This window comes from Columba livia, chromosome 7 (genome assembly GCF_036013475.1).
Source record: "Columba livia isolate bColLiv1 breed racing homer chromosome 7, bColLiv1.pat.W.v2, whole genome shotgun sequence".
Lineage (NCBI taxonomy): Eukaryota > Metazoa > Chordata > Aves > Columbiformes > Columbidae > Columba > Columba livia.
In genome coordinates, this window is record NC_088608.1 from 10292947 (window position 1) to 10320770 (window position 27824).

Consider the following 27824-nt stretch of genomic DNA (forward strand, 5'->3'; position numbering starts at 1 on the left):
TTTTGTCAGAATAAATTGACAATGTAGTAAACTTCCTTAGTTTGAGTGTGAGGAGGGAAGATGTGGTGAACGGCATGATCTGCTCTGGCAGTTGCTGCCTTCCTCCTTGAGTTCTTGAGGACCCTCGTGGACACAGAACTTGAAGTAACAGGGTACCTGCATCTCTGTTGTGGGGTGGCAGTGGTTTGTCCTGATATAGGACTTGACTTCTCTATAAAGCTGTGGTCCTTCCCTGCTGAAGTGCACCCTCCTAGCTATTTTACAAGTTTTTGGTTCCTGTTTAATTTTCAGCTTGATAGTTGTGTGTGTGGACTGAGATGTTAGTATTCCAATTATTGTGGGGTTTTAAAAAATATTTTAAATAACCCATGTGTTCTTGTTAATTCTGACAAATACAAAGCTGATATAGCAGACATGTTGAGATATTTTTTGCACAGTTAAGGCTCCACGTGGTCGTTGCTGCTTCTACTTTATAATTAACTCTGCAAAACAGTCATGAAGCTTTAAGAGCATAATTTACAATGGAACATTCTCTTGTCAGAAGGCTGTGATCTCTTACAATGACAGCTTGCTGATGATGTGTTGACCTGAACCCTTACAAATGGTAAATAAACCACTGCACTATTAAAATATGTGATGATTCTATTGGTGCATTTCCCTCCCTTTGCTGTTTATAGGATAGGAATGTGACATGTAAGTGCATCCTCTTCTAACCTGTAATCCGTACTATGGAAGGAGAGTATATATAGTCCAAACAGACTTGAATCTGTGAAGCCACTTTTACATTTCTAAAGACATTCTTGATTTCATTTATTTTTTCCTGTTAGTTTATAGCAGAGCACTATTCTTTAGTTTTCTCACACTTGTGGTGTTAAAACTCTTGAAACATCTAAAACAATGTGACTCTCCTAAATGTAGGAATTGGGAGTTCTAAGAAAAACACAGATTAACTTTTTCATGGTAAAACTGACTTGGCAAAAATGGGTGTGTGGAGGAATGACAAGCCAGAGTAGGATGAGTTAAGGCAGATCAACTATAGAAGGAAGACAAGCTACCTGACTTTATACCACTAATGTGTATTACTGCAATTGTGTTTGATACGTTGGTGCCATATTGAGGCCACTTACAAATGCCACTTACCAACATTTGGGATAATTTTCTAACATCTTGTGAAGTTGTATTTCTACCGAATTGCACTTGAAAACAGAGTAGGAATGTCTTGACCAGAAACTTCCTTGAAAGATAAACTTTTCATTCTTCCCTGTACTTACCTTGTTGACATTATGGGTTATTCAGAAAGTGGTAAATATAAGATTAGACTTGAGCTGGATTGGGTTAGAGGCAGAAGACAGCAATTAAGTACACACTGTGGTGAAATGGAATAGCTAAAGGAACTTTTCTAATTACTTCGTGTTCAGGAGGTGGAAAACTTTAGGTTTGAAGTTGCCTGTGTCAGTGTAAGCCCATAGAATAAGTGGAGAAGAAAAATAATTGTGGCTAGCAGTACTTTTCCTTAGGGGCTCATATTGACAAGAAAAATAAGAATGATATTTAAAAAATAAAGGTAAATGTTCTTCTTGCAGTTTCCCTTTAGTGGAAGTTCTTAAGCCTCTCTAACTTTACTGTCTGCCTGAAATGTGGTAGGCTGCCATAACCTGTCAGTGGTATGCACACACCCAGCCTGCCTCTAGTTACGAGGTGATGCAGTCAGTCTTAAACTTCAGTTAAATTTAAAAGAAGATGAGTAATGGAACTCTTCTATTACAGAAAAATGAAAACTGGAAGGAAGAATTAGTTAAACACGACTCCTGAGCCAGTCCCAGGGTTGCATTTGCTGTATCCAGGAGATGGTTCAGTGTTGGAGTGACAGACACTTACTAGCAGTGGGCCAAGTACATCCTCCAGGCTTTTTTTTTTTTCTTCTTCTCTTTGTCTGATAGAACATGCATTATATTATGGAGAACTCCATGTTCTAGGTCTGAGATGTGGATCTGTAATCTTGCTGCCTTTAGAGCAAGGGTGGCGGCAGTCTGCCTTGCTCTGTACCTCCGTGTGAGTCTGCAGTGTCTTCCTGCTGGTGCAGCAACATCTGTATCTGCAGCACAGATGGCATGTGGCTGGGTTCTCAGGGCAATCCTGGCCCCTCTGTTTCTTGTATCCCTGTTAATGTTTGCATGTGCAGTATCTTCTCAGACAGCACCCACATAATCTGATGCATTGATGGTAGCAGTCTTGATAATAGCCTGTGCAGAAGTAGTGCTCTTGAAACCTGTGGTGTAAGTCAGTGCAGCTGGTTGATAGCTGCTGAGGCTGGAGAGTAGAAGGGTCTGTAATTCTGAAGTATTTTCATGTGAGCATCTTCAGGGGCCAGATTGTTTACCAAACTCTGGGAGTTTGTCTTCTAGGAAAGTGAGGTTTGTGCCTTCAGTTTTCAACACAACAACTGAACTTCCAGGGCATAGTAGCTTAATTCTTTATCTATCTAAACTTACCTCCAGCTCAGCAATAGTACAAACACTAGATACCTGCTTTTAGCTGAGGTGTTCTTGAAATGTTTAAATTGTGTAGTGTTTGTGTAGGGAGGAATGCTGCACAGCTTGTCATTGCAGCACTAAGCTCAGCTTACCCTTTTCAAAACTCTGTTTGCAAGTTGCAGCTTTGAGTTGAAATACTCTTAATAGGGGGGAATTCTATGGGATATTGGCAGGACAATTTAGTGGCTGTCAGCAGTGTGCTCACCTCTTTTTCTAAGTCAGTCTCAAACAGTTTTATTCTGCAGCAGTTTGTGTTGAATGCTTATGAATACATCCTTTCTTTTTCCTCCAGATTCAGTCACCTGGAATAAATGTCCTTTCCACAAGGCAGGGATAGATAAACAGAAAATGCTCGGCCTTACTCATTTAAAAAAGATTCCTTTTGCATAATTCTGTATTAAATTACTTTAACATCAAGATGTAATGATGCTTTTAAACAAGAGGGTATAGCAAGGCTGTTTTTTTCTAATGAGAGTTCAGAAATGGATGACAAAGGCTTCTTGTGTTTTATTTAACTGTATGGAATAATTGAGGTTGCCCTGGAGTGGGACTGTTTGTTTTTTCGGTAAGGTCATTAGAAATCCAACCTTGAAGGTTAAGAATAGCTTAAAAAAATGTGCTATTTACATGTTTTAAAAACTTTACTCCAGGAAGTTCTTATGAACTCAAAAACTGCGTAGCCTGGTTTCTGCTGGAAGAAATAATTTAGTACTCTATTCTGAGTACCATATGAGTTAAGTACTTGTAGTTCTGGGTTCCGCAGTACAAGTAGACATAGAAAAGCAAGTCTAGTGAAGGGCCATGAAGGTGATGATGAGCTTGGAGTATCTGGTGTTCAGGGAGGCGCTGAGAGAGATCACGTTGCTTGGTGATGTTTGCTTTAAGTTTTCAATAACTTTTTCAGATGCATCAGTTTTGTACCTGCTTACTCTATCTTTAGCTAGTTTGTTAAACTATGTCTGTAGTCCTTAACTATTCAAAGATATCACTTTGAACCCAGAAAACTGGAGATGCTTTGAAATTTGTGAAAACATCCTTTAGAATTTCTAAATATTAAAGTGTAGATTTTAAACTATTCTAGCTGTTGCAGACAAGACAAATTTTATCCTCTGAAGTGAAGACTTTCCCATTGAATAGTAAATTCTTTCTTGTAATACTCTGTATCCTTCAGCTGCCTTAGGAAATTCTGCTAGCTTGAAACCTGATATTGTTCCAAGACAAATATGTCTAATTCTGTAGTGTCATGAGCTAAGTCACTTGTGTGGCTCTTTACTTGACTGTGATCTACCTGCTTGTTTGTGGTGTGATGAAAATGTGTTGACTTTGCTTGTGTTTCTGAAAAAAATAAAGCATGCTATCAGGCAGAAATCAGAAATATTTTTTAAATGAATATATGGATGTGAAATTAATTAAGGTTACTTTAGATTATAGGCAAGTTATGCGGTAATCATTACTGGGTAACTATTTTCAGGACCTCTGCTATAATTGTACTGATGGTATGAGGAAGGAGTTGATAGCTTACTAATGCTTGAATTTGCTGTTTCATGTTTCAGAGCTGTTGAGCCCCAGAGTGAGGGACAGTGTGCCCCAGTGGACTCCCTGTGGCGACGTTACAGTGAATTTGAGTTACTGAGGAATTATTTGTCGGTCACCTATCCACATATTGTTGTCCCCCCTTTGCCAGAAAAAAGGGTAAGGAAAGCTGAGGCTGCAGCTTGCTTTGTCTTGTTTGCTATTTATTTGCTATTAACACTCTTCTGTTTAAATAGGCTGACTTTGTTTGGCATAAGCTATCAGCAGATAATATGGATCCAGACTTTGTGGAAAGAAGAAGAATTGGTTTGGAAAACTTCTTGTTACGTGTGGCTTCGCATCCTGTTCTTTGCCAAGACAAAATCTTTTATTCATTTTTGACACAGGTATAGTAAAATGTTGTGCTTTCTAAATACATTCATTAGCAATTATTTATTTAAGATGATGTCTTTTTACTCCTCTTCCCTGCCATTGACCCACAGCTTGTTCTGTGTCTAGAAGAAGGATAGACAATGTGAGTGAACTTCAGGTGGACAAGTCCATCTGAAGACTTTAACAGCCCACTGCGGTTGTACAACAGGGCTTCTGAAGTACCTTATGGCATTTTTCCAGTCTAGTTCTAAGGTTCCGAAGAGAGAATTTCCACCTCTTTGGAACAGCATATTGGGAACTTAATGTGTATTGGTTGGGAAAGCTTCCCTAGGACTAAAGCTGAAATATAATAGTTAGTATGCTGTACCGCTGGCTGTAGAGACAGTACTGGCTTCCAATTCACTTTTTGAATATCCATGGTTTCTTTAGCTTTGCGGTTTGACTCGTGATCCATTTGTATGTGTCGTGGTCCAAAACCACTACAGTATGTTGTCACGAAAGTTGTGATCCAATTGTCAGCTAAAGTATTGCATTCTGTGGTTTTGAACTTCAGGAGATGTTGGATGTCTTTTTTTCTGTGCTTTGAGAGATTCCCAAGTAGTGGCCTCTGCAGGTATGTTTACTGCCACACAGTATAGCATGTAGATGAACCAGTGTATGGGAACTGGCAACAGGGGACAACCAACTACACGTGAGCGAGGTGACTGCATGTGCACTGTAAACAGCTGCGACCTGTGTGTTTTCTGTGTGCTTTCTGCCTCAGCCTGCAAAGGTCCTTGGAGCTGCTGCTGATCTAATAGGCAATAGATGGTTACTACTCTTATTCCTAAAGAGCTGAGCTCCTTCTTCAGACAAAGCTGTGTGGCTCCTGCCCCCAGTTGATAGAATGAGGTAATTGAGTAGTGCAGAGACAGTTTTTTGGGGGGAGGTTAGTATGCAAACACAACATAATGACATGCTATTTTTAACCCAGATTTTTGGAAAGTTGTGGAGAAGGTAGCCGAGGCAGAAACCAGGCTTACTGGAGAAGGTCTTGTGATGTAGGGACTGATACAGGGGCTTGCAAAAGCTGTGGCACTCTTAAGTAACTCTTACTCAACGTTCTTTTCCTGTGTTTTTAGGAAGGTGGATGGAAAGAAATGGTGAATGAGACTGGATTTCAGTTAAAGGTAATTACTGTAATTGTTTGTCTCAAGACTGCTGTGACACAGAAATACTCCAGCAAATGTGTTTTAGGCTATTATTTTGAAGGGCTGTTTGCTGTTAGAATGAGTTAGAGGCATTGCTTTATGTATACTTGTAACTACAAAAAAACAGTGGTGTCCGTAGCATGTAATAGGGAAGGCTTCAGTTGTGAAGTTCTCTAGGAGGCTTGTTAATATGTACCTATGTTTGATGCTCAACCTTGTAATTCTGGCAGTAATGTAGAATTGTGATGCTTTAAGCTTTAATGAACTTGAGCCCATAGTAGTGCTTTTGTATGTTGTCAATTTATATTAGCATTGTTTTAAAGATGGATGCCAAATTTAGCCTGGTAAAAGGTACAAGATGTCAAAAGAAAAAAAGGCAAGCAAAGGGGTCTGAATTGTAGGACTTATCTCCAAGGATAAGTTACTGAAAGGGACCAAGGCAGTTGGATTTGGTGCCCCTTAGCTTTGTAACAGAATGTGTCTTGTACTATCCCCATTGACATCAGTGAGGCTGTGGCTGGGTAAACTGATGGAACACTTGCAGGAATAAATCATCAAAGGTTGTGTGTCTGTACAGGACAGGAATCTGTGAGAAGCTGATAGATTGCTGGGCTGTGTCTGGAGAACACTGGGGACAAACACTGAGCTTTTGTTTCATTGTAATGTGGTCAACTCTCATGAAATCACAACTGAAAACTAGGTCGATTATGAAGAATTATTTTGAATAGTAAGAGCTAAAGAAAATCACTGGTGTTCTGATCCTCAGTGTCCAAGGGGCTTTGATACTGACACTTGATGTTGGTAACTTAAGTTGACAGTAATTCTCTTTCATCGTGCTAGGGCTTGTATATTGCTAGTATTCATAATATAAAAAATGTAAAGCTCTCAAGCTGTATTTTCCTAGTCAACACATCTTTATTTCAACTTACTCTGTAAGAGTTCAGAAGGTTTTTACTGGCAGGGTATGTTCAGGAGTGCACACAGTGACGTGTGCATAAAATAAAACTCATAGCAGAATGCTGAGAATATTTGCCTACCTGAAACCATATAGTAGATTAAATGAGAGATGAGCAAGTCCTGTTTTCCTTCTAGATTTGATCACATGTGTAGTTTCGTTTCAACAGTTCCTGTTTTCTTAGTAGAGAAAAATAACTTTTTGTAAAAGGAAAGGACATCTTCTCTTTATTCAACATCTGAAGTATAAACCCCTCAAGATTGAAGGTTACTTAGCACTACATAGGAGAACAAACCCCTGTTCACTACATGTTTTAGACTAGAACCAGACCACTGGTTTACATGCTGCTGCTAATGCATTAAAGCAGGATGTGTCTTTTGTCCCAAAGGGCTTGAACCCGGCTAACTAAACTTTAAATTAGGCATTAATGCAGTGTAGCATGTTATAGTTGAATGTTGATGTTGGAGACTTTGTTTACTCTGCCAACTGTATGATTAAATCATGCCTCTCCTCCCTTCTGCCTCCAGCACTTAATTTTGTTTTTTAAGGGATTTTTTTGCTTGGGATTTTAGCCCTTTGTTTAGGAAGGAGAAAATTCCCATCTTTAGTCTACTTAAATGATTGTAGGATCATAGTAGGAGTTAGTTGTCTGAAAACTCCTCGGCTGTACATCATTTGATGGGGAGTTCATCTCTAAAATGCTTGTGTGTATTACCCTTAAATCAAGTTTAAGACTGGACAACTGTTTTCCTAGCAGTGTAACTCTGGTGCAAATGCTCGAAAGTGATGTGTGGGAGTTACTGTGCTGTTAATGGCAAGAAGGAAATAACTCTACTTAGATAGCTGAGCATTGGCAGAATCTTGGTTCCTGCCTGAGAGTGCTTGTGTACTGCTGAACTCTTCCTTCAGAGCACTATGTGTGTCTGTAACAAAAGGCAGAAACTTGCCCTGGAAATGTAATGTAGGAAGTGATCCTTTTCAAGTGTAACCTCTTGAATGTGTGTGCTGTCCCAACAAACTCAAATGGCTTTGCTGCCTGCTGTTTGAATATAAGTACAGTATTTTGTGAAATAGCTACTTAAAGGGAAGGACTCTGATTTAAAGTCAGTATACCCAGGTGCTGTTTGTACTGTGAGAAATGTGTGAGGAGTACATGTAGGTGTGTCTGCACGGCTTGGAATCAACCTGGCTTGTGTAATGACTTGTTGGACTGTAGCAGTGGAGGTCTAAGGCCATATAAACCCATGGAGCACTCTGAATTATCCTAAAGGCTGGGACTTGTGGTTACTGCAGTGTTTTGTGTTCCTTGTGCTGTCCTAGACACGCTTCCCCATGTCTTCCCTTTGCAAAATATTCCTGAAGGAGCGCTGTGTGGGGCAGTGACAATGCACCTGTTTTTTTCCAATATCAGTCAGTCTTGCAGGTTTCATTCACTTACATTGGGTTTATAGATTGTTTTGTGTTGGTGGTTTAGTGATTAGAGGACAGCTAAAGTTAGCAAGATTTCCATCAGTACCTCTCATCCTAGTTGCAAGACAAAAGCTGCTTTTCTGTCAATTTAAATGCTTTCCTAAGTGTCCTCCAGATATGGAGGTGAAAGGAACTTGCAGTGATACTCAAATATGGGATCTTCTGCTCAGCCCCAATGCCATGGGAGGTGAAACAGTCTCAAACTGTGCCTGTCGCATCTGCAGAAGCTATTGCAAGGGTCCTAAAGGAAGGACTCTGGTCTTAGTTTGGGAAAACACTGTGTTTCCCTTAGTGTCAAATTCAAAATAGCTCTTCAGGCTCAGAGTTGGTTGTAACAATGCACAAAATATTCCTGTGTCATACACCAGCACTAACAAATATGGTGAAGTAACTGGCTGCCAGCAGTTGTGGCACAGTCTGGCTCAAAGAGAACACTGTAGGAAATCTATACACCCCACAAGATGTGTTTATTTTTCTTTCCCTGAAAAGAGGGATGTTTTCATCATAAGTAAGCTCCAGCCATTTCCCTGGGGTTGGAGTTTTCATGCAGTATACATGAGCCCGAAGTGAGCTGTGTGGAAAATGCCATACAGAAATTAGAAGTTGTGGTGATACAGGTCCTCTGTGCGTGAGGCTGGGATATCTAATCTGTGTTGGAGTCAATACCCATTGGGCAGTTTAATGTTCAATTAAACCAAACCCACCTCCTTAGAGAGGTTCCATACTGCTGTTGCAGTCATTGGTAAACCAGCATCTCAAAGTAGCCAACTACCTTTTTAATTAGGTATTGAACTTTAGAGACTTATATATGCTCTGTTATAGAAAATAACATTGCATTAAGAATGCCTCTATTCTGATATACAAATTACATATTTTCTGTAAAGCAAGTCATAAAATAAAGAGAACACCACATATAAGATTTTGATTTCACTGGGGAAATGTTCCTGGTAATAAAGAGCATATAGAGGTCACTCTGCCACTAGTTTTATTTTGGTTTGAAAAATATAAAATAGTTTGTCCATGTGGTCTTATGTTACCCAATTGCTTCATCTAAAAGGAATGTAGGGTTGTGTATCTTAACTCTGTGATTTGTGTAACGTTTTAGGAAGGGACTATTTTTGTGGGATTTGGATTATACCAGCTTAATTTAGTTGATACTGTTTACACCCTAGTTCACAAAAATAGCTTAGTGGGCTTTTTTTTTTACTTTTTAATGAAAAAAATTCAGACATGCAGGGCAGCTACTTGTTCGATGCTTGAAGGATTAAATATGCCAGGTAGGCAGAACTTTTTTCTAATGGTGTTGCCAGAAGGCTGAGATTTTTGTCACTGAAATTTAATTGCATTAAATTAACGAAATGTGTTTTTTCCCCTTTTTTCAGGCAGATTCCAGATTAAAAGCTCTTAATGCGACGTTCAGAGTGAAAAACCCAGACAAGTAAGATTCTACATCCTTCTTCCTGTGTTTTCCCTTTTTCACTTAAAACCGTAACTTCAGATGACAGAATATTCTATATCTTTAGAGTAAGTTCAGAAAAGAAAAATTATCTCCCTGCACTTCAGATGTTAAAAGAATCCCAATAAGGAGGTAGTGTGAAAAGATCTGATAAATCCTGTGCCTAGGAGTAGGAAACATTCAGAAAAATGCCATAGCTTTATGCAAAATGGGTCTTCCATTTTAGCTGGATTAAAAGGAAGGGTTACATGAAAACTGACTCTGAAGAAGAACCTCTTAATATTTGTTTGTAAAGAAATCTTTGCAAGTGTGAACAGAGTACAGATATATAGTAGGTCTTCCCAAAATCGACTAGTGTGCAATTCTGGATGATGCACCCTGATGTTTCGGTTCAGAGTTCTCTTCAAGGTGCCATTCTTCACAGGTGCTTTTGGAATCCCGGAGGTCAGTTCAGCCCTATTGCAGTTTAAGAAGCTCTGGGACAGGCACTAGAGCAACTGGCTAGATCAAAAAGATGATCAGAGTTGTCAGGGTACGTAGTGGAACATTCATCACACCCTAGGTGATGTGAGAAGGGTAAAATTAGAGTTTCTACTTCTGTGATAGTTAGAAACATCAGTGTGCAGGAAGAGGGTGAAGAGATGTTGCGGTTTGCCAACTATAAGCCATAGAGACCTGTATGAAATGCCCTTTGGGGTTCATCTGCTGTCCCACAGTGGCAATAGGAGATGCTGTTTAGGGAATGACCTGAGTGCTTTCTCTTGCCTGCTCCCTTTGTACTTCTCTAGCCTTTATGGGTATTGTATTAAGGATGTGAGAGGGTACATACCTTTCTGTACCTCTTATCTGTAAATTGGTGCACTCCCTCTTTTTTTATTGTTTGCTTTTGCAGCCTTCTGTGGCAGCAAGGAAGCTTTTAGCTGGGGTTTAATATGAGATAACAGTCACCAGTGATATCAAAAGACAGCAATTCTCTCAGTAGCTACAGGTGAAATTGGTCCCTTATTTGAATGCTTCATCCTCAGTCTTCATCTGTAGCTTGGACTTAAGCCTTTTCTGCTTTCACAGCAGGGAGACTTAGCTAGGCCTCTGCCTGTAGGCATAGGTGGGCAAGACTGGTTAAGGCTGAGGTGAGGAATATACTGTTATCTTTTGAGTTAACTTAATGTTTTGGAAAGCAAACCTGTTGTGAGAAGTGGCTTGGTAAAAAGCAGGAAAAGAGTTAATACAAGGAAAACATGAGGAAGGGCTTGTAACCAAACCAGTCCCTGAGTATCTGTCTCTCAATAGAGATTTCACAGCACTGAAGAGATCTGGCACATGCTTTCTATTGTATTCTGCCAGCTACATAGCTTCCAAATTGAACTTTTGCATACAAGTTGTTTAATAAATAACTGATGAGCATAACTTTTTTTAATTCCTGGAGAGCATTTAGTATGGTGTGTGCAGCTCTAACAGGCAGGATAGTGCCCTGCTCTGCCCAGCATGCTTAATGCTCAAGCTGCCTGGAATCTGACACTTTACCTGTCAGTTACCTTTGGTGCTTGTGTGACTGGCTGGTAAAGTGTGTTGAGCAAGCTCACCTTGCTGAAACCAGAGATGTGACCGCTGTGGGGAGTGTAGGCTTTCAAGTTGCTGGACCAGGAAGGGTTCAGGTGAAGAAGAGCTGCAGCTCCCTGTCCAGATTGCCTTGCAGTGCTGTGGAGCTGCACCTGTCAGCTTAGAGCAGCCTGAGGGGCTTTAAACAGCTGAAACAATGCTGCTAATATTTCAATATAGACTGGAAACTAAACCTTCTCTTATGGGAAGCAATTAATGATGGTATTTTATATAGTGATAAAAATGTGATATTCTGATACTCAGAGGTAAATTTGTATCTACTGCAGCCCTCTCTAATTCAGCCTCATGATGCCCATCCTGTTGTGCTCCTTCTGTGCTGTAATCAGACCAGTAGCTTTCTTCTTGGTGAAAAGTTTCTCTAGAAGACACTAAATCCTTTCCTAAGCCAGAATTTAAACAAGAGTAACTTTGGCTTGTGTTTTTTGTTTTTGTTTATTTGTCTGGTTGGTTGTCAAGTGGCTTGTTCTTTAGTAAACTCTTCCTTTCTTGTAGTGTTGATACCTTCCTTCACAAAACAGGACAATGGTGCTGCCCTTCCTGGTGTAGGAAGGAGTTCTGCTGAGCAAAACGCACAAAGTAGATAACTGATACTGAAATACTGTCTCCTAGAAATAACCTTTTCTTTGCTGTTACCATAAAAGAGATTTTTGAGAAGAAACGTAGTGATGTTCCTACAGAAATGTGACCTGATCAGTTCTTCATTTGTCTGAAGACAGTTAAACAGCTCAATTAAATCTTTAGACTGGCAATGTTGCAGAATCAGTAAAACCAATGGAAAAGCACTGGGCTTGCTTCAGTTACTGGGTATAAAAACTGTCTCGTTTCACACTTTAGTTGTTATGATCCACTAGGAAATAAACAACCCTTGGTGTGCCTCACCAAACTCACTTTGAAATTACTTTAATTATGTAATTTCTGTATGTGAGCAATGAGTAGGACTTAAGCAAATACTTGAGAAATAAACCTTTGATCTGCAACACCACTAGTTTCTTAAAACCCCTTTTTTCTGAAAGATTATATTTGTAAAATTTTGAATCTTCATGAAAGATCAGGCAAAAAATAGCATCACTTTGGTTTGTTTTTCTGAGACAATAAAGACAGCTTGGTTCTGAAGTGGTGACTTTGTTAATTATTATAATTAACAAAATTATTAATTATTATTATATGGAGGAGGAACTGGCACAGGAGAAGATGTATTGCTGCCGGGGTCCAGGATACTGGAAGTTCTCTTAGGTTCCTGACTCTTGCCTTTGGGGAGTACGGCATTCCTGGATGTTTTCTTGCCTCAAAACAGGATAAATAAAACTTTTCATTATGAATTTCTGGAGTGGAAAGAGGAGTCTTCCCGAGCTGAAGGCATGCTCTTTAATCTTTTGTTTTTAGTTCAATTATTTCAAATATCTTCACTGTGCATGTCTGCAGCTGTCCAACATGCAGCCCGAGTGCATATTTTATAAAGTGTAAACTGAAATGATTGCTCGCTAAACCCCACTGTGCAGCTCAATGACTGGTTTTATCCCATACACTTTCTCTACTGGCTTTTAAATCTTTTCATGTACTTTAACCCGGTGTGTGTCATAATCTTATAAAAGATGCTCCTTGGAGATCAAAAATATTAGAAATGGTAATAAAGCTCCTTCTTCCTGAATGTGAGGAGGAGGATATTTTAGGGGAAGACTTCCTGGCAGGGGAAGAAGAGGTGTTAAATGAAAAACCCTGGAATTTTGTACTTGGTCACACAGAACAAGTGACCTGACTTGTTTCAGTAAGACCTTTCAGGTAAAACTGTTCTGAAACACAAAGCCTGACTGTGTGCCTGCTGTGGAAGGGAGGGCTGAAGGTTTTAATGCTTGGACATCAACCTGGAAGGCTAATCTCATTCTCCCGTTCCTTAATTTGAGGTGTGTTCTTCTGTGTCTGTTTATTTTCAGATCATTGTTCAGTAATTTAGGTAAAGCTGTTTGTGGCTTCCCCTCTGGATGAAATACAACATTGCTGTGCACTGAAGTAGGTCACCAGTCAGACTTGTGTGTAGCAGGGAGGGTTTGTGTGTATGGAAGAGGCTGTTGCAGTGGCTTAGTTGGTTACCTGTCACTAGCAAAGCTGTGGCAACCGATCCAGCCTTGTCATGAGCACGAGCTAAATATATTGACTTAAACTACCACCAAGGCTTAACTAGGGTGGTGGATAAAAGGCCTCTTTCCTTCAGCAGTGGCAGGCCAGCAGCCTGTGTGTCCCTTGCAGAGGTGACTGGTGCTTCACTAAGCTGGAGTAACTTGGTCGCTTTTAGCCTTGTGTGGCTCTTGTGCAGGTACAGGTCTGTGTGGGGTTTTGTGTGTAACTAGTTCCAGTTACCGTAAGGCTTAGCCTTAGGGGAACTGTGGTAATTGTGAGTGATTCTGTGAACTTCTGAAAGGCTGTATTAAAAACTGGCTGGCTGGCAGCTTGAAAGTGAAGTAGCTTTGTCAGGACAGAAATATTAATACATTTTTGTTAAGAAATATGTATGCTTCAGCAGACTTTAGCTTTGTACTTATTTGAAGCTTTCCTATTCTTTCCTGTTGACTCACGCTTGCTTTTGTAAATCCTATTTTTTAAAAAAGCTGATACAATTATGTAATAATTTCAGTTAACTACTTGTAGTTCATACAAATGTATCTCTTAAATTCCTTAAATGACAGTTCTAAACTTCCATTTACATAAAAAATGTTATGCAAGTGTTGGGTTGTTCACTTTAGGGAAATTAAACTCTGCAGTCACTCTTTTAGGAGTCTTCAGATAATTCCACCTCAGCATAATTCATGCTGTGTCTCGCTGGCTGTGGCATTGTGGCTCTATCTGACGTTCTGTCACACTTGCTTTCATGATGCCTAATGATGTACTATCTGTTTCCTGCTCCCAGGAGATTTACTGAACTAAAACACTATAGCGATGAACTGCAGTCTGTCATATCACACCTTCTGCGAGTGAGAGCTGTAAGTATTTCCCATGTGTGTCGTGACAAACAGTATAATTCATTTCCGAGGCAGTATTTCTTGTTCAGTCAAGAGAACTGGTGTATCTGCTCTAGAGTAAGGGCAGTTTTGCCTGAGGAGTCTGGCTCTGGAGCAGGAGGTGGCGAGGAGGAGGTGTTGATTTAGTACAGATTTGGGGAGGGGAAGAATTCCCAATGTTATGGTCAAGTTTGACAGTCATCAGAGGAGCAAACATATACATGTTGCTAATCTGCCCGCTCCCCTGATGGTCACATATTGGAGGAAGGTGTTTTAAAGTGAATCAAGATAGCTGCTTTTCTCTGCTCAGCAGACAAGTTGCTTTTGCTGCATGTCTGGGCTGGGAAGGGCCCCAAAACACTGTTTTCTGGTCAGACATATAATACTTAGTTTTCCACAGCTTGTAGTATGAATCGTGTGTGCTTCCCAGCATGCTTTTTCTTTCTTTGGCTTGTTCTTTGCTCTGTAGTGAATAATGTTCTTTCTAACTACGAGAACAATTATGTCATGCGTCAAGATATTCTATGGGTTGAGAATGGAAGTTGTTGGTTTTTTTAAAGCCACAAAAAGGAAATGGGAAATTACAATTCCAATAATGAGGAGCATGATCCTGCTTTTTAGTATGTTCAACAGGGATTTAATTTTTGATGGAAACTGTGCGGCGTAGAGGACAGTAACTGATTGCTCTGTTGAGCTGAGGTTCTTGAGAGGATTAATCACTGGTGTTGTCCTGACAGTGACTTTTACTCAGGGCAATATGTGCATGAGATCTGTTGGGCAATTTGTTTCCTTTTTACTGCTTTGACAGACCAATAATGGTAACGCTTACCGAGCTTCAGTCTCATTCATTGGTACGTCACAGTTACAAGGGCATTATCTGGATTACAAGTCACTCTTCAGAGTGTACATGTGGTCCCTTCTTCTGAGGATGTTGCCAGTGTTGTAGCACTGGCTGCAGCGGGCACTGACTCTCCAAACAGCTGAAATGACATATCTAGCTTGAGCAGTAAGTTCTGCAATGGATATAGCTTATTTCCTTTGTTTTACTGAGCTGGATGGAAAAATCAAGTCACTTGTTACAGTTTTGCTGAAGCTTTCCCTACATTCTTGGTGTCAGGATGGACTTTTGTTTTGCTATCTTTATGTTAAATAAGCAAGTGTGTATATAAATTTGGCATTATTTGGGTGAAGGAGAGTGTGCCTTACATCTGGTTTTCAAAAACTGAAGGTAACTTGATGATTTGTGATCTTCATAGATGTATCTTATACATGGGCACCTCCAAAGAAATATGTGAAATGTTACTTTTCAATATAGCATTGACTGTGTCTTCAGTCTTCAAAGACTTAATGCTGTTGATTTTTTCCTTCAGTAGTGGCTTAGATTAGATTTAGGCTTAACCTTGTTTATCTGTATAAAAACATTAAGGCTTTATCTTGAAGTTTGTATATGGTTTTCACAAAGGAATTGCACTTAAAATTGATGACCAAAAATTGACTCTGTTTTTAGAGGGTAGCAGACCGGCTCTATGGTGTCTATAAAGTCCATGGCAACTATGGAAGAGTATTCAGGTAAGAGTTAATCCATTTTTTTAAATATGTACATAGGAGAGATGTGTGTATATAGAGTAGGGGATTTGTTGGTTATGTTGTTATGCTTTTGAAAAGTATATCCGAAACATTTAAATGCCTGCCTTGAAAAACTTCACGTTGCAGTTCAAATGAGTTTTCTGTGTCGGATACAGCGATCTCCAGATCTGCCGAGCTTAGTTTCAAGTGGAAGATTTTAGCTTTTTGTTTTGTGTTTCAGACCCTTGGGGCTTTTGGTCTTACATTGGCATTCTGTATCTTCAGAGAGTAACTTGCTGCCTATTTTCATGCAGTTGTCTCTGAAAAGCTTCTAGGTACTTTTAAGGATTAAAAATCAACAACTATATCTGTTATTTTTAAAGTGAATTTGCCAATGTTTTTTTGATTTATGAGTGAATTGCGTGCTCCAGTTTTCCATCTCACTGGAGAATTAAAGAATCTAAACTTCTGGTTAAGGGAAACCTCCTGCTTCTACACACTGTTCAAGTGCTAAATTTAATTCTCAGGGTTAATGGATTGCAGATGTCTTTCTTGTTGGGGGTTTTAAAGTGAAATTAGGTGTAGTTCTGTAATAACACAAAGACAAACAAATGTCAACATCAGCGGAGTGGAATGTTTATGAAAAAGTGAACGACGGAATAGATGCATTAGACATAAATTATGTGAAATATAAGGGGACTTGTCCCTTTTTTCTTGTAAAAAGAGTGGTGGGCGTAATTCTGGTAACTAAGACATCTCATAAGGTTTCACAAAGCTGAGAACACCATTAAAATTGCCGTGTACATACTTGATGGCCAGAACAAGGCTCTTGCGATCTTTATTGCAGTTCTGTTTCCGTCTCTATCTAAATGATCTCCCTAATGTGAATAGGTAGTTGCAGTAATGAGAGGATTGCAAGTTATTTTTTAATGAATAAGAACTCAACAGCAATTTACTATGAAAATAGAAAATGACATACAGGAAAGAGTTTCAGGAGCAGTAAAATGCTTGCAAATGTCAAATCTCACCTTCTGGTTTTCGGAATGAAAGGCTTCTATCTGATGTGTTGTGAGTCTGGAAAGCTTAGTTTCTTCTTGTTGAGCATGTTAGACCAAATTCTGGTTTAGAAAGTTCCCTCTTTTTCTTTCCCTGTTTAATGTTAGTGTTGTGTTGGTTTTATGTGTGTGTTTTTGTTTTTAAATTGAATTGTATCTATTTAAATGACTCTTCTGGTCCAAACCAATCCCAAAAAATCAGTATATTTGTGAGGATGAGTTTAGGTGGCAGGGACAATTGTGTTGAAAATCTCCTTGCCGCATTGTCACTGTTGCTGCTTAAGAGGAAGAAAAGAGGTTGGCTAAGCCAGGCTTTGAGGCAATTTCTATTCAGGTGTCACCTGGAAAGAAACTATATACAGGATGCAGCTTATTAACTTCCTTACCCTTCATGTGTGATGTTGTTTCTCGTTTGTTTTTCCTACAGTGAGTGGAGCGCAATAGAAAAGGAGATGGGGGATGGTTTGCAGAGTGCTGGCCACCACATGGATGTGTGAGTACTGACTGAATATCTGATAGTTTGATGTAAGCCAGATGTAGAACTCTGCTTCTTTCCTCTCTTTTCCCTCAATCCCAAAGTACATAATGAGTAGAGTACCATGAAAGTTGGGGGCGCGTTGTTTTTAGGTTTAGGGTGTTTCTGTGACTTAGATACAGGCACAATTTTAGCATCTATGTACTGTATTAAGTAGCTCAAAAGGTCTCTGGAGAACCAGAGGGATTTCTTTTTTTATTATTATTTTGAAATTGTAGAAGTGTTTGGAATTCTTCCAGTTTTTCTTCTAAGCTACTATGCCAGAAACTGGTGGAATACAACTTTAATGTACTGCAGACCTGATGAGATCCATTTGGTTTTGATAGCAGCGTTTTGTACCATGCAGTAGATGGTAGATAGATTTGGACTTAATTACAGAAAGTTAAGAAATGTAATTAATCAGCACCGAAACGCTAATGTTAGAGTCTTGAAATAAATACTGACTGGATGTAATAAAGTAGAAAATCCTCCCTCCTTGCATCTTTAGAGTCAGTTGGCAGAGTATACAAAACAGAGCCTTCAAAATAAGAGTCTAGCACTTCAGAGGGCTCGCAGAAGTGGTACTCTGGGCTTGTGCTTTCTGCTTTTCAGATAGTCATACATAGTAAGTGAAACAGTGTAACTTCCCATTGCTCTGATTCCTCTTCTGTAATTGCACAGTACACATAAGTAACAACTCTGTCAAGAGATGGAAGCTGTTCACGTCTTCATGGAGCCTTCTTACTGATAGTGTAATTTCTGTTGAAGTTACCACTGTAGTTTACAGTGCAGATTTATGTATGTACTACTGCCTGCTTGTACTTGGTGTTATGCCTTGTCAACTGGAAGGGTATGAAGAGACATGCCGAACTCTGCCCTCATCTTTTTCAGAATAATTATGTTTTAATGACATCTGTAAGAATTCAAACCCCTCTGAATAATTTATTCACACTTGTGTGTTTTGGCTGACATGGTGGTTTGCACCCAAAAAATGCTGTAATAGTTTTCAGACAGAGGGCTCTGGTGAGAACAAAGAAATGGAGAATGTGTTCTGCTTTCAGAAGAAAATTGAAGTGGAAGTGGAATACAATGATAAGCAACTACTACAGTATGCAGACATTAAATTACAAAAACATGGTATAATATAGAGGAGTTAAGGCAGCACAAGTAGGTTTTCAGTAGTTCAGATACACCACACTGAGATGTCAAACATGTAACCAGCTGAAAGAAGTAGGTCTTACTTCTCAGTCAGGGGGCTGAACCCCCTCCAGACACCTGAGATATCTAATGTTTCTGTCAGTGACACAGTCAGGGTTAAAGATCCAGAGCAATGACAGTGAGTTTCTGGGTAACTGTAATTGCTGCATGGGGTCTGAGGTAGCTTTCCTTGTCTGTTGTCTCTTCTGCTCTGGCACTCTGTACAACAATCTCTTAGTGACGATCAAGCAAGAAGCAGCAGCCGTGAGATTCAGAAACTCGGTCAGTGACCCGTGCTGTCTCCCACCAGTAGGAATCATATCTGGGCTCTCTTGAAGGTACAACTTACCAGCCCAGTTACCATTCCCATAACATTAGACAGGAGTTTATTGCAACAGAAAGCTATTTCACAAAGGTTGCCTAATATAGATGTGAAACTTCAAGGCTAATTTAATTATTCTCTATCTATTCCATATGCTGTGGTTATTACTAGATGTTTATTTAAACTTTTGAGTTGTTGTTGTTTAGTATGATCTAAAACTGCTTAGTATTTGGAGAAGGCATCCCAAGTACCTCTGGGTGTGTGTTGTATGACAGGATGAGGCTTGCTAAAGTAATAGAAAATGATTATGCTGAGAAAGCTTGAGTGAATGGCTATAACTCTGTCATTTAAAAGATGAAAGAAAAATATACCAGACCCTTGACTTTTGTTCTTCGTGCTATTAATGAGTTGTCCTTTATCTCTGTATCAATTAGGCTGTCGTGACAGGTGGAAGCAGTCTAAACTAAAACAGGGGTTTAGTTGATTATTCCCATGAAGAGTGGAAACATATTGGGTACCTTCACTGTAGTGTTTCTCCTTAAGATTTTCCTTGGTTTGCCTCCCTGCTTAGGACAAACCAGTATTTAAACTTCAGCTTAGGCAGCCCAAAATATAGCTTGTCTTACTATTTTTTTCCTCAAATCAAACTTTAGTGTCATTATGAAAACCCTGTCTAGATAAGGTGGGGTTTTGTTTGGTGGGTTTTTTGTTTGTTTTTTGGAGAGTTGTTCTGCCACAGATGAGCTCTAGCACTGCTCTAAACTTAGAAATTAGTTGAAACTGAAATGTCCCATCTGCTGCTTTGAGAAATCTAACCACTATACTAAAATTAATGCACTTAAGAACTTAAAAATAGAGAGGGTAAGCCACTTATGACCTGTGTGGCTGCAGGATTTTTTCAGACCGAGTATATTTTTCAATAGTTTGTACTTCTTCTTTACTTTATTAATGTGAATTTGCATTCTGCCTGTTTTATCTCTACCTAAACTGGTCTGCTGTTGCTGGTCACTTCATCTGTTATGCTTATTTGTCACCAGTAGCCCTAGTAGGGCTTTTCCTGGGTGTGCCATGTCTTTGATTTTGCAGAGATTCAAAACAACTCATCTTGCTTCCAAACTTAATTCATACCTGAAGAGATGGGCATGTCTACAACTCTTCCTCAGGCTTCACGTTCTTCCAGTTACTCTGGAAGCAGCCACTGGCTCTTTGAAGAGCCATAGTCTGCACACCATCCTGAGCAGCCCTGAGAGTGGTAATAACAACTTTCAGGAGCATCTCCCTTAGTTGCCCAGGAGTCTAAGTGATATTGTTGTTCCTTTTAGAGCTAGCGAGAGGGATTTCTTGTTCCAGCCCAGGTCATATTACCAGTTCCCTTTCAGCTTGAGACTCTGCCTTCTTCTTCTGTAGAGCCAGTTACTGGAGAGGCACAGGAGGAAAGGGGGAAATTCAGACCTTGCAAAATCTTTCAAGCCAAGAGATGTTGTAATGAACATTTGAGTTACAGTGTGCTGGTCACCAGACAAGCATGGGCATGTGCTCTCTTCAGAGCGCCTGCAGCTCTGCAGGGGATTGCCACATACTTGAGAATCCAGACTGAGCTGGCAGAATAGATGGAGTTTGTCATGGGATCTCATTGATTCTCTTTTATCGCCAGTGGCACGTGCCCTGTATTGCCAGCTAAAGTGGCCTGTTCTGTTTCTGTCACTGTGCCAAGTGAGATGTGCTGTTCCCTCTTAGCTGTAGGCCTGTGTCTGCAATTGTGTCCAAGCACAGTCATCTCAGTTAGTGAGACCTTATTAAATACTGTCCTATAAGCAATATTAACTAGAAAAAGGAAGTGCTTTTTTCCATTTTTAGGAGATGTCAACTTAAGTGACGAAACTCTTACTGAATGCAAGAGCTGCAGAGTTGGTCCAAGCCCTTGTACTTCAGATTTCTCCCTAAAAGGCAGGTTTAAACTTCTTGTTGCTCTGAATTGATATGCCTGACTTACATAGCAGACAAAGCAATGCACTATCAAGGAGCTGAAGGACTTAATGTCATGGTGTTCAGAGCACCACTGTGAGTTCTGTTTTACTCAGGCTGAATAATGAGCAGTGGAAGCAACCTTTTAAATACTACCTCTTTGCTTTTCAGAGGGTACAGTGCTTGTGTTCCTGTGCCTTAATGCTTTAGGCCTTGCAGGGTTTCTTCTGCACTATGTCTCTTCTGTCTTGGTGCTGCCTATTGACAGTTCACTGAAGAAATGGAATAAATTGTTTTCCTTTCCTTTAATAAAAACTGTCTTGTCTTCAGCAGGAAACTTATGGTAGATCTTGTTGTAGTCAGAAGATTTGATATAGTAACAACCAAAGAAACAGAAGTGTTTATATAGCTGATTCAGAGTTAAATTAAAAACAAAGGAAAAACTGCTTTTGGAAGTGCCTTTCACTGCTTTACTTTGTGACCGGTGTTTCAGGTGTCTTCCTTTCCTGCTGTATGCTTAGTCCTTTATAGGTTAACTTAAGGGGCTTTGTATTTAACCGTTGCTGGTTTTCACCAGATATGCAGCTTCTATTGATGACATACTGGAAGAAGAGGAACATTATGCAGATCAGCTGAAGGAATATCTCTTCTATGCAGAGGCACTACGGTATGTATAGAAGTGTATAGCTCAAATGGAAGCTGTACTCCTTTTCTCTGTACATTGGGTTGATACAGAATTTCATTTGGTATCCTCTTCTGTTCTCTGAGAAGGAGGAATGTCAGTGTTGTAGAATCAGAATCTGCATGTTCTCACCGCTTGCTTGTGTTTGATTGCCATGTGGGTGGCAATAAAAATTAGAACTGAGCTGATCAGCAGTGAAGCAACAAATGTTAAGTGTGTATACTATGAAAGGTAATGCTGTTTATTCCCCTGATTACACTATTTCTTTGGCTTCTGCAAAATAGTGCCCCAATGTACTGAAAGCTTCAGTTTCATATGAGATAGGCCAAACAGAGCTGTCACACCGCTTACAAATTCCAGCAAGTTTCAAAGTGCCTTGTACAACTTTCATCTGCTGTACAGTGTTGTGCATCTAAATACTGAGGGTTTTTAATTTTTTTATAACATTAGCCTTCATAGGGCAGTCCTTATAAGTGTGGATGCAAAAGCAACTTGCTTAATGCTGTAAGATTGTACCTGAAGCTGTTGTACTCTCCATGGGCTGGCTCTGAACCTCTTGGAGAGGTTCAGTAGTGCAGCAGAGAATTGGGTTGGCGAGTGTGACGGCTGCTGTGTGGGAACCCGGAGCACGAGTAGCCTCTCCTGGGAGGTGAATGTGCATCCGGCAGCAGAGTACGGATGTAGCATCCTCAGCCCACACAGGACTGGGACTTACTGCAGGTGGTCAGAGGAAATGTTCCTCTCTTTCCAGATGAAAGGCACTATATGAATCTAGGAGCACAGTTTCTTGTTTCATTGTTTAAAAAAAATGTTAATAACTTTGACTGATACATTGCTGCTGTGATGAATACCATCTTTAGGTACCTTTTGTCATAGTTATCATTTTTCTGTAATATATTATTAATAGAACTATTTTATGGTGGTGGTGTTCAGTAGATGGTAGGACTGGGATTGCTGAGAGTGTCTGGGAATGAGTTTAAAAAGAGCAGCAGAAGAGCAGAGTGCTGCTGTGCTAAGAACTTTCTTGATACTTTGATCCAAGCTTGCTTAACTACAGCATTTGAAGTTATGTGTTTTGTGATAAGGCTGTTGAATTCAAGCTAGATAAATAACTGAATGTGCTGCCTGCCAAAGAAAAAGCATGGTGTCATTTGTAAAGCTTAAATGGAGGGAAGCGTAGCAAAACAAAGTATTACGTGACAGGTCTTTCATTGCTTACTTTTCAGGGCAGTTTGCAGGAAACATGAACTAATGCAATATGACTTGGAAATGGCTGCACAGGACCTGACATCTAAGAAACAGCAGTGTGAGGAGCTGGCAACAGGAGTGAGTCTTTCCACTTTCTTTTCCAAGATGCCTTTTCAAAATTATTTTTTATTTAAGCCAGCTTACTTAGAATGACATTTAAGTGGCACTGACATGCTGGCTGCTGCTTATGAGAAGCAGTATCATATGAGCTGTAGGCATCTGAGGTTTAAAGTAACTTGGTTCTTTGTGACACAAGCTGTTTGTACTAAATTTATTTTATTGAATACTGAGCAAGTAAAGGGTTGCAGGAAATATGACCTGAGCAGTATAATACAAACAACTCTATCCTAAAAATGAAAATTCTGATAGGCTTCCACTCCCTTTTCAAAGGTGGATATTATTGATATGTGCGTAGTCCCTTTTATAGGGATGATAATGTTACTTAAAAATTTATCTTAAAGTGGTAACTTCAAAAGAGTTTAGAAGTCTTAATATTGCTGTTGGATCTGTTGATGCTCTATATGCAACTACTTTCTTTCTAACACAGAACACAAGACTTGGGTTCTTTCCTACTTGAGCAAGAACATTGCTCTGAAAGGTTACCTGTGTCAGTGGAATGACTCACTTATGGTCTAATCCACAGACCAGTCTTAAGAGTTTGAATGTGAAATTACTTCCTCCCTACTTTGCTCAGTCTAATGTGAGCCACTGTACCTCTATAGTTGCTTATCAATGGGACATTCATGAAATGGAAGTTAAAGCCAAAAATCAGCTGAATTATAAGAATAAGCCCAAACATTGGCAAAAATAATGACTTGTGGCTGTGCTCAAGAATCCCAAACCTGAAGTGTCTTTGCTTTTTGTAGACTGTGAGAACTTTCTCGCTGAAAGGGATGACCAGCAAGCTCTTCGGGCAGGAAACCCCAGAGCAGAGGGAAGCCAAGATAAAGGTTCTGGAAGAGCAGATACAGGAAGGAGAGGAACAACTTAAGTCTAAAAATCTGGAGGGCAGGTAAATGGGCTTGACTTTTTTCAAAGAAAACACAGGGCTTGTCTTAGCAGAAGTCTTTGACTGGATGCTCTTGAAGGTGTTTGCGTTTTATAAGTGTTTTTAATATATTCTTGGTGTTTATGAGCTGTCTATAAAAGCTCCTGTCAGCTGCAAGCTGTGAAATAAAGTGCAGTACATGCAGTTAGCTTCTGGTCTGAGTGCATGGCTTATGTAAAACCTGATGACTTTCCCAGTGACTGAGCCCACTCTAATGGCTGACTTGCTTGCTTTTATGTTCAGCTAGTAATATGTTTAGCAGGTGGCCTTGTAGGTCTGCAGCTGAATAGCGTAAGACTCAAATGCTGATTCGATTCAAATACAGTATTTAGTTTGGTTTATGTGTATGGGTCCTGAGCTCATATTCTGCAACTTCTCATATGGGGGACAACTAACTCCTGTTTGAAAGATGTTAGAAGTTCTGATGAGTTGTGTTTGAGTAACTGCTTCTCGGTGCCCTAATTTTCTTCAGGAAGCCAAATGTGAAAAATAGGAGCTAACATTCCTAAAGCCACGTGATGGTGTCAGAACATGTTCATCATATAACACAAGGGTTAAACGTGGTATCTCCTAATATGTTGGGATTAGAGCTGGAAAGATAAGACTAGTTCATGAATAGTTCAAAACAACAAAACGCTCAGTAAATGCAGTTTCTTAATCATTTTGACAGAAGTACTGGTGGAGATCTGCTTTTGTAGCTCTGGAAGCAATTTTCAAGTGAATACTTGCCTTGTATGTATAGTCCAGCACAAATGAAAACTATGGGTTACAGAAGTCCACCTCTGTTTTAGTTAAGGAGACCTGAAGGCACATCAAGCAAACCAACACAATTAATTCTGCATGTGAATTGTTCAAGTCAAATTTGCATTGTAAATGTTTGTACTTGAATGTCTCAAATGCTGATGACAAGTGAGTTTTCAGGTTGAAAAGACCAAGATTCTGACTTGACAATTGACAAAGAAATGTGCGGTGTTGTGTGCTGAATGTCAGCATAAAGATCTTAGTTACCCAAACAGCATCTAAGGAGAAAAGTGTATTATAAATTATGCTGGTTCTAGGGCAGTGATGCTTACTGGAAAAAAATCCCCAGAACTAAAAACCAAACATGTGAGATTTACTCTCTAGATAACAAACCTAAAGAAGATGTTAGTTATAAAATGAGGACACTGTGGGATGCATAATAACTACAGAACTTGGTTTACTGACTGAAAGATGGAGTGCTTTGTCACACATGGCTTCTCCGCTGAGGGTTCAGAGGAAGGATGGAAAATGTAAACGAGTTACTAACAGAAATATTGCTTTTAATTGCAGAGACTTTGTGAAAAGTGCCTGGGCTGACATTGAACGGTTTAAAGAACAAAAGAATCATGATTTGAAGGAGGCGCTTATAAACTATGCTGTTATGCAGATTAGCATGTGCAAAAAGGTATGTTTGTGAACGGCCAGGCTAGTGTATATATCGTATCGGCAGGGGATCAATAACTAGGAACACTGCGGTCACAGAAGGTTGGAAGTCACTAGCGTGAAACCTCTCACGTATTCTGTCCCACTCTAACTCAGTCCTGTGTTAATGTTGATGTATTATAGGCAGCGTGGTCCAATTCCACTGTGGCCTCTGACTTATTCTTGTGGGACATATTCTGTGTGACTTTTTTTGCAGAGTATTCTGTGAAAGAAGGTCTGTTGATGAGGTTTGCAAAGTATATTTCCTCCTATTGATTTTTAACTTTTTTTAAAGGGAATTCAAGTTTGGACAAACGCAAAGGAATGCTTCAGCAAGATGTGATTATCTGGAAACGAATTCCTCCTCCAAGTGCCAGAGAACGGAAGCACAAATGTATTAACACCAACGTTAAGTTGCTACATGACTTACATATAAATCATGAAATAAATGAGTTGAGTGAATAGTTTTTCTTTCTGCTGATTGTAATTGTTAATAAAGGACAAAAAGGACATGTCATTAAATGTTAAGCCCTGACTGCCACTTCTGTGGCATGTTTTATATGTGGTAGCAAATAATTCAGGGGTAAAAGAGTTACTGAAAACTGCAACTCTGTATTGGGGCAAAGGTAGAGGGAAAGTTATCCCAGAAAGTATGAACCAAACTGTTCTGAGACTTGTGAAATGCTGTGCTCTGTAATGTGTAGATCACTTCCAGATGCCCTTCTTTTCAGCCCTTGCTGTTTAGAATTTGTAATGCTAAAGGGTGCTTTGTTTTTTTTAATGGGACACAGGGTTGTGTTCTTGAGGTCTACACTGTAAGAGGGCAAAAAATGAAATATTGTAACACCTAGGGTTCATATTTAAATGCCTTTGCATGTCCATAGAGAAATGTGCTTCTACAGAGTTCAGGTTAAGCAGTCTCAAGCTCCTGAGATGTTTGAAACTCTCTACAGTAGAGGTGTTGTATGATGGTTTGATACGATATTCTGCATTTACTGGTTCTCACTTCAGTTTTGATATGGGCATTGATTTCTTATCAAACTTCTTCCTGCAAGTAAAGGAGACTGGTGATCCAGCTGAGCAGCAAAACCAAAGTCAAAGCTGGTAAGAAGCGGATGCAACTTCTGTTTGGTTGTTTGGAACCTGTTTACACTAGATGTGAATCTGGCCTGTGGTACCTCCTCTTGTAATTGAAGTGGTTTGGTTCTTAAAAGAGAAGTTATCAATGAAGATGCTGAAAAAAAAGCCCAAACACCTGGTGCAACTTCTGTCATACTTAAAAGCAGTGATGTGCAGAATCCACAATGAACCAAGGTGTCTGGCTCTTGTAATGATGTTTCTGTGTGTATGTGTGTATATGTACACACACACCAATATAACATGATTTGCAGTTACAGGTACTTGCATTAAATATTTCCAGTTATGAAAAACACCACTGGCTAATAATGGGCTTTTTCTACGTACTTAAAAGTTTCTGAAAGTCTTGTGGAATTTGTCAGACTTGATTGCTAGTCCTAGAGGAAGCTTTGTAATATTCTCTTAAAGTGTATTTAATTATTCTGGATTGTAACGCTACTCAGATTTTGATTTTTAAGAGATACTCCAGGAAGTCCTTGAAAGTTCTTTTGATAAATAATCAACAATTTTGTTACTGGTATGCCCCATGTTACTTTTGTCTCTGCAGCATTTCTTTTCTATAAAACCATTGTAAAGAATTCATAGGCCTGGTGTACACTACAGCTTAAAACTCTGAAGTTAAATGCTGGTTGCTCTGATAATGTATGTTACCTTGTTCAAACTATGTGACAGTGACTCTCCTGGCTGAGATGATGTTGGGCAGACAGAGGTTTCTCCATATGAGATTTACAAGAAGTGCCGTTCTGTTCAGAGGTTGCGGTATCCAGTTCTGACACAGGCTGAAGGACTCTTACATTCCAAACCAAGAAGTTGCACACTCGATGTATTCAGCAAACCTTCTAAAGGAGTGGTGCCTTAATACAATACCGTGAGGCGCTCAGAGTAGGTATTTTTCATGCACTTTGATTTTTGGTAGATCTTTCTGGTGCCTCTTTCCACATTTCACTTGCTGTACAGCTTATTAAATGTATTAGTATGCCTTTTTCCTTGCTAGTTGTACTAAATTTAAGAAGGGAACAGAACAGTTCTTGTAAGTTTTGTGCCAAATAAGCTAAATAAAATTGCTCTTTGATATCTTTGTTATGTTGGGGTATTTTTTGTAAAAGTGTTCCCTTCTCAATTATGACAACAGCTGTTCAGTTTCTTGAAATTGGTTCTTGTCCATCTTGGCTCTCAAATGGCCTCCAACCTGGGGTTTAAAATTCAAGTGAATTGCCCACAACCAGCTTATTTGCCTCTTAGGTGAAGAACAGTGTGTTAAGGCCAAACTCAGATGCTTGTTACAAACCAGCTTTGATCCCTGCTTTGTTTTTGCCCAAACAGAACTGGCTGGCTGAATTTCACATGTGTCTTCATCTAGGTGAGAGAAGATGCATTTGAAAAGGTTTTGTGTTGCTTGACAGAAAAGAGGTGAAAGGTGGGTTCAGGATAATTTGCAATAAGTTTATTTCTTCTGCTGTTTGCAGAAAAGCATTGCATCTCATCTGTGTCCTTGTGGATTTTAAGAAACAGAGAAGGTTTCTC

General features: G+C 39.5%; 1 protein-coding gene across 1 annotated transcript in view; it reads left to right on the forward strand.

Annotated features, from left to right (window-relative positions):
- Window positions 1-27374, forward strand: part of SNX4 (sorting nexin 4) — a 34426-nt gene extending 7052 nt beyond the window's left edge. The window contains 12 exon segments of the mRNA XM_065070457.1: window positions 4088-4226; window positions 4304-4453; window positions 5561-5608; window positions 9437-9492; window positions 14033-14105; window positions 15631-15692; window positions 17172-17237; window positions 21320-21409; window positions 22651-22750; window positions 23539-23684; window positions 25032-25146; window positions 25459-27374. Of these exon segments, the coding sequence (XP_064926529.1) occupies window positions 4088-4226; window positions 4304-4453; window positions 5561-5608; window positions 9437-9492; window positions 14033-14105; window positions 15631-15692; window positions 17172-17237; window positions 21320-21409; window positions 22651-22750; window positions 23539-23684; window positions 25032-25146; window positions 25459-25506 (1093 nt within the window). The 3' untranslated portion in view covers window positions 25507-27374.
- The last annotated feature ends 450 nt before the right edge of the window (window positions 27375-27824 follow it).